Genomic DNA, 10813 nt, shown 5'->3' on the forward strand with positions numbered 1-10813 from the left:
ATGAGAATCATGTAAAAAGTATATGGGAAGTGGGAAAGAGACACACAGTGGCCAAAAACATTACTGGTAGCACCTTAATAAAGCAGTCTTACTGTTCATTGCCTGAGATAGGATGCCTTGACCAATTTCAGTCCTTGCTTTTTGTGTCTCTGAGAAGTCTCCTTTATGATTATACATGAGGTATTCCTGTAATAGTCCTCTTTCCTTGACAGGTGACTCAGGCAATGTAATTCCACAACCCAGAATAACAGCAAACAATCATTTCTGTTGAAGTCCGCACAGATCCTTTTGGTGGATTCCATAAAGGGAAACTGATATATTCTCTAGAATTCATCCATTCTTTCTTCATTCTGCACCTCCTTTCCTTTCCTTCCCTCACTTCTCTTACTCAATAACTTGTGGAGCCTGGATGTAGCCAGCACTTCTACATGCCCAGCACCCAGAATGTTGCATACAAATGAGACAAACGTGATCCTTGCCCTCGTGGAAGATTGGATCTGATTGAGGAACTAGACTGGAAATACCTGTTAGCCATTGTGCTCTGGGATCCATTGGGGAGGCTGACCTCACTCAGCAGAGCCTCCTTATTAGTGGCAGCCAAGGTTGGATAAAGGGAGATGGAGAGTGTTTTAAACAGAGCAATTGCCAGATGCAGAAGATCATCTGACCAGCAAGAAACCATACTAGCACTTCAAAGTACCCCACAAAGGGTAAGTATATACAGAATGGGAAATGGGCTTTGGAGAGGAAGATTAAAACCGTGAAGGGTACCTTCTCTCTGCTCCCATCCTGCAAGTAGGGATGATTGATAAGCTATACCTGGCAGTTCAATTCTGTTCATGTCTATGGATTCCAAAGAAACCAAGACTAGGATAGAAGATGGAGTATAGAGGTTAGAGGATGGAGGGTAGAGGACACAGGATAGAAAGTGGAGGATGGGAGGATGAAAGGTAGAGGGTAGAGGATGAAGGGTGGAGGAAGCTGGAAGGTGGAGGGTCAGCTGTGCAGACAATAGACATTAGGCCAGAACTTATACTATTTATGTCGCCTAAAGTCACTTAGGTTGGAAAAAAAAAACATTTCTTCAGAATCATCATCATAACAAATACCTTTTGGAGAATTATTATTAATAAATTCTGTATGTTTTGATTGTTTTAAAAACTATGAACACTGTGAGAAGATTGGCAAGAAGTGTTGTCTTTCATTTTCAGGTTCTGAAAGAAAGGCTAAGTGGATACAATGAACAACAACAAAAAGTACAAATACAAGAAAAGCTCTGGCTGGGGAGGTAGCTCAGTGGTAGAGTGCTTGCCTTGCATGCATGAGGCCCTGGGTTCGATTCCTCAGCATCACATAAGCAGATTAAAAAGCCAGAAGTGGCGCTGTGGCTCAGGTGGTAGAGCGCTAGCCTTGAGCTGAAGAGCTGAGGGACAGTGCCCAGGCCCAGAGTTCAGGCCCCACAACTGGACCCAGAAAATAAAAGAAAACCTGAACTTGTGACCAAGGAATGTTAACACTCCAAGGAATGCCTTGGTGCTATACATATGTCCTTTAAGATGTTTTAGGATTTTTTTCTACTAACTCATGACCTGTTTTCTTTTAGCCTCGCACATTGGAGAGTAAGGAATGTGAGTCCTCTCGAGAAGAAAGAAGAAGATGATGTTTCTACTTGAGATTGAGGCTAAGCTTATTTCTCTGTTCCTAGTTGGGAAACTCCAAGGGTCCAGGAAAACCTGGTTAGTAAATGCCCATAGGTGTCTCCATGAGGGTCTTCATCTACACCCAAGAGAAGTAAATTGGACACAGTAAAGCAATTGCCTATGAACTAACGTTTGAGAAAGAGCAAGGAAATTCCATGTCTCACAAAAATAATAATGATGACCAAGTGCCTGCCATCTTCCCAATAAGTCCTCTCCTGTAGGTTTAATACCAGTCTTTCTGGAAGAGCCTCTAAAATGCAAATGTACCCAAGATCAGGTCTCTGGGAAGTCATTCACAGCTATGATAAAAATAAGTTTAAGAACATAAGGACCCTACACCTAGTATACAGACACAGAGGGACTCAAAAGATGGATAAGAAAATGGGAACACATATTTCCTACTATGGAGTCTTTCCAAATCTCTACATTGCAAGAAGTTAACCGGAATGCTTTAAATTCCCCTCTGATGAGTTTCTGCTTCTACTGTTGTTCTTCTCCTCATGATCACTGCAGCCATTATTATCCTCATCATCATTACTTTTATAATCACATATTGCTCCTTTATTACAGCCCAGGAATGGTGTGAAGTCATATATTCACTGTAGTAACCCTCTCACAGAGAAACTAGCATTGCCTTTGTCTTATAAAAGAGAAAAATGAAGATAGGTTAAATACACTTACCCAAGGTAACCAAGCTAGTAAAGAATGAAAAAAAGGATCCAAGTTGATAAGAAATGTTCAACCTTGTCGCTTTGTTTCTAATACTATGGGGCCAAACACCAGTTGTCTTAAAAGTACTAAGTGTGCCATCCTCTAGTGTGCTGGGGAGTTGCTCTTTTATTGTGCATGGATTAATTCATGTCCCAACAGCACATAATTTCCATCCATAGCTAAGAGGCTAAAAAGTTATATAATTCAGTCCTCATTAATGTAGCTTTAAATTACATCAGACCCTCAATGGCATATGTGTGCTCATACTTTCAGTGATGTATATTAGAATTCCCTATCTTGTTTACATTTAAAGGAGAAGAAAAGAGCTGCCTCATGTATACATATTCTTTTAAAAAAAGAAGAAAATCATTATCATAAAATAAGATTAAATTATTACTTTTATTTTGTGAGAGTAGTAGGGCTTTAACTGAAGGTCTTCTTGCCCTTGCTTAAGTTGTTTGCTTTAGGTTGGCATTCTATCATTCTAGATACATCACCACTTCTGGCTTATTTTTTTCTGGTTAATTGGAAATAAGAGTCTTGGAGATTTTTCTACCTGGGGTGGCATCAAACTATGATCTCAGATCTCAGCCTTTTGAGTAGTTAGGAATGCAGGTATAAACTACCAGCACTGGGCTAAATTACTGGTTTTATGACCAAAGTCCTTTCCTACATATTTTAATTTTTTTTTGGGTCCGGTCGTGGGGCCTGAACTCTGGGCCTGGCCGCTGTCCCTCAGCTCTTCAGCTCAAGGCTAGCGCTCTACCACTTGAGCCACAGCGCCACTTCCGGCTTTTTACTTATGTGGTGCTGAGGAATCGAACTCAGGGCCTCGAGCATGCAAGGCAAGTGCTCTACCACTGAGTCACCTTCCCAGCCCCCTCCTACATATTTTAAATGAAATGATATGTCTCATTTTTTAGTACCTTGGTTAAGTGTTAACAAATACAAATAAAGGCAATTGAGGCCTATTCAATTTTATCTCTAAATGCAGACATTTCTTGACATTTCCAGAAAAGATCCAAATGCATACTTAAATGGGTAAGATAAACACAGTGAAATCAGATGAAGTTTCTTTGATGATTAGGGAAAAGATAGAGCAAAGTGTGATAGAGCAAGGGCCTGCCATGTGGCTGAGCAGAGAAGGAGAATGTTTGAAGGAATATAGTTGGGCATGAGACTGCTAGACCTTGACTTTGACGTTTCCTACAGTTTGCTCTTGATGAATTGGTTAACATGTCACAGCCTCATGGCCAGAGCGTAGAATCATATCTAATATGAGAATGTAGACAAAGCATTGTAACCATGGTACCTCATTTAAACCTGCACAAGGAACATAGCTATTAGCACTTTTCTCATTAAAAGTTTAAAAGGGTGGCTATTATTTTATTGTATTATATTGAAGTGCTTTACTTTGTGATGTGTAAATCAATTAATACTAAGCAAGAAATAAAATAGGGTGCTTGCCTGCACAACACAGCTCAGAAATTAGGTTCAATGGAGATTTTATGTGTGTGAGTGCCTCCCTTTAATTGAACTGGATTCTACCTCCAGTGGTAGGCACACTGGATTAGCTGATCTCCTTAGGAAAGCAGGGATGAGCAGGGAAAGATAGAATGGAAAAGTGAATGTCAGGAGTTATAATGGAAGTGGTTTATAGCAAACTTAGGGCTGGGTGTCAAAGAATGTGAATAAGAAAATGAGGTAAGTGGGCTTCAAAGTTGCTTCTGTAAGGTCAGAATCTAGAGCTGCAGTGTTGTGTCAGAGGACTCTGGAAGCCAAGCCAAATATCATGGTGGGGCTTGATGTAGGGAAGATTGCTAAGTCTTCCTCATGTTCTTCCAACCTCATCCGTATGGTCCTGAATTAGCTGAGTCCTTCATCTTCTAATTCACATAAATCCACAAGTACAAATCCAGAGTCTTAGAGAAAAGAGAGAGAGAGAGAGACAGAGAGAGAGAGAGACAGAGAGAGAGAGAAATAGAGAATATAAACTTGAAGCCCTATTTGCACAATCTCAATGTTCAGAAGACAAAACTACATCACTAGTTTTTCAGAGTAGATTTACTTTTTTACCATTTTGAAATGATGGTATCAAAGATTTGCAGGACCTATTTTATTTTGTTATCAGGAAATAAATGAAATGAACTACCAGATTCAGTGTTGCAACCAAAGTGTCTATTTTGACCTCAGAGATAGTGAAAAGCCTCTGACCTCATTTAAGTAGAGCTTAAGGATGTGGAAGTTTTGCTTGAAAAGTCTTTGAAACTAGCTAACCCTTTTCCCTCAGGCTTGACTCTCATATGCTATTAAGATTTTTAAATCTACTGTATCCAAGAGCCCTTCCCAAGGAAAGAATATATAAAGTACAATTCCTCCCACAGGCTGGAAGTTCAAAAGCAGAGGATGCCTTTGGAGGGAATATCAGTTTATATGGTCTATCCATAGGGAGTAATTTAAAATATGTGTTATTTTTCAGAACCACCCATGAACACAACTATAGATGAGTGGTAACTCATGTGATGCTGCCTGTGTACCACAGCCCTCTTTCCCCCTTTTTTTTTCACTCAATTCACTGTACCCAAATCACACTGTGATGGAAATAATCAGTGGTTCTTTAGTGCAGTGGTGTACATTTCCACTGTACTCTATTCTCATACAAATTACACAACATGCACAATAATTTTTTTCTTTTTCCAAAAATCACCCGCACTCTGTACAACACTTGGGCATTTGATTGAATATATCATTCACAGAATGATATAGTGTTCTTCCTTTAACTATTTTATCACACAAACGAATAAAACTTACTTTCTTAATTTGTTCAAACACAATTACATATAGTAACCTTCAGGTCATTGCATGTTAAGCTTACTTTCTTTTTTTCTTTTGTCAGTACTGGGATTTGAATTCAGGGGGCACACTTGTTAGGGGCCTTGAATTCAAGTGCTTTGTCACTTGAACCCCAGCCTTCCCTCATTTTGCTTTTTAAACTTAGTCTTCAGATAGGGCCTTGCATTGTTTGCCCAGGACTGCAATCTTTCTCTTTATAGGTCTCTTTATACTTTTCCAGCTGTACTACAGGCATGTGGCCATCACATCTCACCAACTTTTTGCCTAAACTGGCTTTAAACCTCAAGCCTCCCAATCTTTGCCTCTCAAGCAGCCCCATTCTGTCTGGCCTAATTTATTCTTCTTAGTGGCAGTATAGTATTTCAGGGTATGTATGGATATTACATTTAATTATTTCTCTATAATGAAGTTACTAATTGTTCTCAATTCTTTCTACTACAGATAAGTTTCCCTAAATATCCTGGCACATATTTCTGTGGTTAGAATATTTATGTTTCTCCAATATTTATTTGGTGAAACCTAATCTCCAAAGTGATCATTTCATGGGAAATTGTCTCTGGGGGATGATTTCTCACTGGGGTGGAGCCTTTGTGATGGAATAAGAGGGGGAAGAGATGGAGTCTCACTTACACCTTGTGGAGATGGTGAGGAGGTGCCATCTATGAACCACACAGACACCGCATCTGCCAGCATGTTGATATGCACTTTGAGTTCTATGACAGAGCTGCTGAAAAAGTGTAGCTTAAAGACTTTGGAGACTATTACTAACAGGCTACTCACCACTGCGTTGCATAGTGCCCACAGAAACAGTAAAAATAGCGTATGTGAAGTGCTTGCTCTTACAGTTTACATCATCACGCACTTATACTATTAACAAACACTATGAGGGGCCATCCCATTCCCCCACTAAGGGTGGAAACTAAAATGCAGTAAAATAAAATGTGATAAATTCTCATGAATAACTAGATGCATGAATTAATGAGAATATGAATAAGAAATGAGCCCAAAGAATGAGGTGAATCATTTGGTCTGGGATGGAGGAAAGAGGGAGTGGGAAATAGAGGGGACTCTTCATTGAAGAACTGACATTGAAACTGAGGTGAAAGACAAACAGCTTAAACCAAGTGAAGTGCCTAATTCCTGTAATCCTAACTACTTAGGAGGCTGAGACTGGGTGAGTGGGGGGGGGGAGAGGGGGATGGAGGTACAAGCCTAGCTCTGACATGTAAATTAGCAACACTCTATCCCAACCAATGGCTAGGTGTGGTGGCACATGGCTGTCATTCCCAGGGACAGAGGAAACACAAGTAGGAGGATTGTAACCTAGGCTAGCCAGGGAATAAAGTGAGATCCAACCTTGAAAATAACCATTGCAAAAAGGATGGGAGGTGTGGCTCAAGTGGCAGAGTGCTTGCCCTGCCAACACCAGGATCTCAGTTCAATCTCTATTACCACATGATACATGTCTTCTCTAGGCTTGAAGGAATTCTAAGCGGCATGAAGGGTAATAGAAAGGGCACTGGGGTTAAAACAAAACAAAGCAAAAAGGTGCTTTTGTGTTTTAGACCATCTGTTATGGCTCAGAGTGGGGTTTATTCAGTATTGATGTGCATAAGAATAATCCAGGGAGCTTGCTTAAAACGCAGTCTTACAGGTACCCATCTTCTCAATATTTTGAATTAGTGTCTAGAAATCTGTGATTTTAGTCTAACATGGTGGTACATGCCTATAATCCCAACACTCAAGACTGAGAAGGAAGATCATGAGTTGAAAACCCATCTGGGCGACATAACACAACCCTGCCTCATAAAAACAATAAATAAGACCCCCAAATAGATGATTTAAACAACATCATTCACACTTAAGCTGTGAGCTAAGTAGTGGCATGCATGATGTTAATGCAGAACCTGGGGTGACACAGAGTGTTAGTTCAAGGAAGGGACACCGTGACAGTCAGAGGCCATGCCAGGCCTTTGAACTTGGTTTTGAGAAATACCAGTTTGAGAATTGAGAGATTATTTTGATTCAAAAAAGCCATTCTTGACTGTTGCCAGTGGCTCACATCTATCATCCTACCTACTCACAAGGCTGAGATTTGAAGATGGCAGTTCTATATCAACCAGCAGGGAAATCCATGAGACTCTTATCTCCAACAAACAACAAAAAGGCTGGAAGCAGAGTTGTGACTCTGGGTGGCAGCGTGCCATCCTTAATTGAGAAAGCTAAAGAACAGCGACCAAGCCCTGAATTCAAACCCCAGAACTGGCACGCACGAGCATATGCGCATGCACATGTGTGCACACACACACACGCGCGCACACACACACACACACAGTTACACAAAAAGAAAGAAAGCCACTCTTTTCCAGGAAATGTGAATTGGACAGCTAAATGAATTACAGAAAGAAGTCTGAGGAAGCTAAGTCAAAGTTTTCTGGACTGCAAGTATTTATTACTTTGTCTAACTTACCTGTATAGATAAAACAATAACCAAATAGAGTAATTACAGATTTCGCACACACAGTAAGGGTCTAAACCAAAACTCCACAGTACGTCTGTATAGCCTAATTATCCAGAACCAAATTACAAGATCAGAACCTGCAGTTCAAACTTTCCAAAATCTGCCTTGATGCACACAGGCATTTGTAGACCTAACTTCAAAGACGGTGTTTATCAAACGTGATTTTTCCCCACTGTAATTGTGTTCTAGATCACGCATGTAAACATGTATCGCATTTGTGCATTGGAAACCAGATACAAGCCATTGGAGCTATGGTCTGGGAGCACAGAGCAGGCTCTTACATAACTTCCCGGCTAGTCAGTGTTAGGGCCTGTGATTAATGCTACATGACGGCATTGAACTTACTGTTCAGATAGGTTCAGTTGCCTTTTGGAGCTTCCAGCAAGAGGAAATGTGTGACCTGCAGATTTCACTCCTGATAACCATCATCCAGCCAGCAACACTGATGGCTGTGTAACCTCTCCATTAACAGCTTCTCTGCCTCACTCCTCCATCCAGGATGGTAGGGGAGGATTAGTATTAAACAAGAATCAAAACAGAAGAGGAACAGAACTTCCTACAGCCTAAGCACACAAAGAAGACTGGCATTTTAGCGCGGGAGAAGGGGAGAAAAGGCCTGGAGGAGTGGGCAGAGCAGAGAAATTGAAATAGGAAAGGGAAGAGACCTCTTCTGCACACTAACATCCTCTAGCTGGAAATCCCTGTCCAGCAGTAGACCCCAGCGCTTCCAGCATCCTGGACAGGCAAGGAACTGCCCCAGTGCTGAGCAACTTTCCCTGCTTGGTCAAGTCTTCCTAGCTAACCAGCTAAGCCCAACCTCTCTGCTCTCCGGCCTGCCCACCTGCAAAGGTCCAGGTGCGAGGCCAGAGCCCCAGCCAGCGATCACCTCCTGCTCCCTTTCCCGTGACCCCAGGTTTCTTGCCATAACCCCTGTGCTTTTGTGATGAGACATCAGCAGCCAAAGCGCCTGCACAAACGTATTTCCACTCCCGCTTCGAAGCCAGCTCTCCATTCCTCTTCGCCACCCCAGCATGGCACCTAGGGACTGGGCAGGATTGAAGAACCGGGGTGCTGAATATCAGGCTTCGGGGGGAAAACCGCGCGCGCAGAGTGACCCCACTTGACCTCACCTGGTCTGCTCACCTCGGAGCCCCCTCCCCGTGCAAAACCTCGCGGCTACTCACCAATTCCAGGGCTCGCAGGAAGGCGAGAGGCTCTTTCAGCGCCCGGAAGGTACCTGCGGAGGCCAGCTTTGAATGGAAGAGATCAGAGACAGACAGACAGACAGAAAGCAAAAGGCGTGAACAAGAGGGCTGCTGCGGGGTCCCCTACCTTCTACCCCCCCCCCCCCCACCCCAATTTCCCAGCGCCCAGCCTTCTGGCCCAGGGCCATCCTACCTGACTCACGGGGTCCATAGCTCCGTCTTCTTGCCCAACGATTGCTTTCTAAAATGAAGTTGTCAGGGCTCTAGGAGAGCAGTAAAGCTGGGGGACAAAGCCTGGAGAGGCTGAGGGCTTGGGGGCGCCGGCTGCCCAGCGCCAGCTAGTAGTGATGCTAGGCTGCGCTCGGCGGTGCGCTCCGGGTAGCCAGCGCGCGCGCCCGGGCGGCCAGCGGAGCCTGCGGAGGGAGGGGAAGAGCGCGCCAAGGGGCGCGGCAACAGGGGAGGGGGGCGACCCGGCCGGCGAGGGAAGACTGCTATTGGCCAGCCGCGCTCTCCGAGGGGAGGGTGAGGAGGTGGGCGACGCAGGACATTGGTCCAGGCTCTACCGCGCGCACCCGCCCTCTGTGCCCGGGCTCCGGGGAAACTTTGGGGCTGTTGACTAGGGAGCGCAGACTGGTCTCAACAACACAACAGCACAACACAACACAGCACAGCGACAGCACACAGGTTACAGGGAGCATGCACGCACCCCCAAAGAAATCGATGGTTCATTTGTGACTCCTTCATTCCTTCCCACCAGCCTTCATGGAACAGTTTTTCCATGGGGCTAAGGCAGAGCCAGGAGGTGCTGGCGGACATCACTGCTTCAGGGACATCAACTGCTTCAGCCTGCAGAGGAAGCAGGAGACAGAGGTGAGGAGGAAGATGCAATGTGGTGTGTGGACAAAGATGCCAAGAGAGGCCCCCATCCCCGATGGGCTGCGGAGCATGGCAAATGCACCCTCCCCCCCCACACCAACGACCACCAGAGGAGGAAACACAGGACACCTTGAGGAGAAGAGAGGAACCCAATTAATCTTGAATGAGAGACCAGTGTACCAGGCTGAATTAACCCTCCCCGGGGCTACATGTGAGGCTAGGTGCTCATTATTTTACCCATGTTACAACTAGAAAGCAGGCGAAGGAGGCTGGATTAGCCAAGAGGTTAAACTTCAAGGTCCTTGTCTTCTGAGACTGTTTGCTCAGGAGCCAATTCCCAAGTGTAGCCCCCCCTCCACCAAAAACTCATAACAGGGCCTCTGATCTGCCCTCCAAAATGAGTCATTCTTTTCTTGTAACTTAGTGAAAGCCCCACCCCCACCCCTCACCTTGCCACGTATAACAACGACCCGGTCTTTCTGTGTGCTCAAAACTGCGTGAAGGTTTATCCACTTCCATTCATTTCACTAAATAGTCACAAAAATCCATGGTTAGCAGTCCTACTCTTACTATTCTAGAGATAAGGAGGTCGAGGTGGATGTAAAGGAAAAGGCCCGATGAAGGTCCTCCAGGTAGCAGGTAGTGAAGCTAAAAGGAGTAGGAGGAAGGAGAAAGAAGAATGCTCTTAGCCTCACCCTAAGCCGCTGGTGGGATCCCTTCTTTCTCCTTCCCTTTGGACCTGATTCCGTGTATGAAGTGGTCTCCCAGCAACACAGCTAGTCCATCTGCTTACTACAAAGATTTGCCAAAAAGGCTTGGAGTGTGTATGTATGTGTATGAGTGTGTGGCCAGAGGGGACTAGGTAATATTTAGGCGTGGGAGAAACTATAGAAAGAAATAGTTTGTGGTATAGAAGGGAAGGCAACAGAAGCAAAATCGGGTAAGAA

At 44.0% G+C, this 10813-nt stretch overlaps 1 protein-coding gene across 1 annotated transcript in view; it reads right to left on the reverse strand.

The window, feature by feature from the left end:
* Positions 1-9201, reverse strand: part of Synpr (synaptoporin) — a 276893-nt gene extending 267692 nt beyond the window's left edge. The window contains exons 1-2 of the mRNA XM_013010430.1: positions 9184-9201; positions 8970-9035 (exon numbers count right to left, since the gene is read on the reverse strand). Of these exons, the coding sequence (XP_012865884.1) occupies positions 8970-9035; positions 9184-9201 (84 nt within the window). The remainder of the gene's footprint in view (positions 1-8969; positions 9036-9183) is intronic.
* Between the last annotated feature and the right edge of the window lie 1612 nt (positions 9202-10813).

The sequence above is a fragment of the Dipodomys ordii genome, unplaced genomic scaffold, assembly GCF_000151885.1.
Source record: "Dipodomys ordii isolate 6190 unplaced genomic scaffold, Dord_2.0 Scaffold12, whole genome shotgun sequence".
In the NCBI taxonomy this organism is placed as follows: Eukaryota; Metazoa; Chordata; class Mammalia; order Rodentia; family Heteromyidae; genus Dipodomys; species Dipodomys ordii.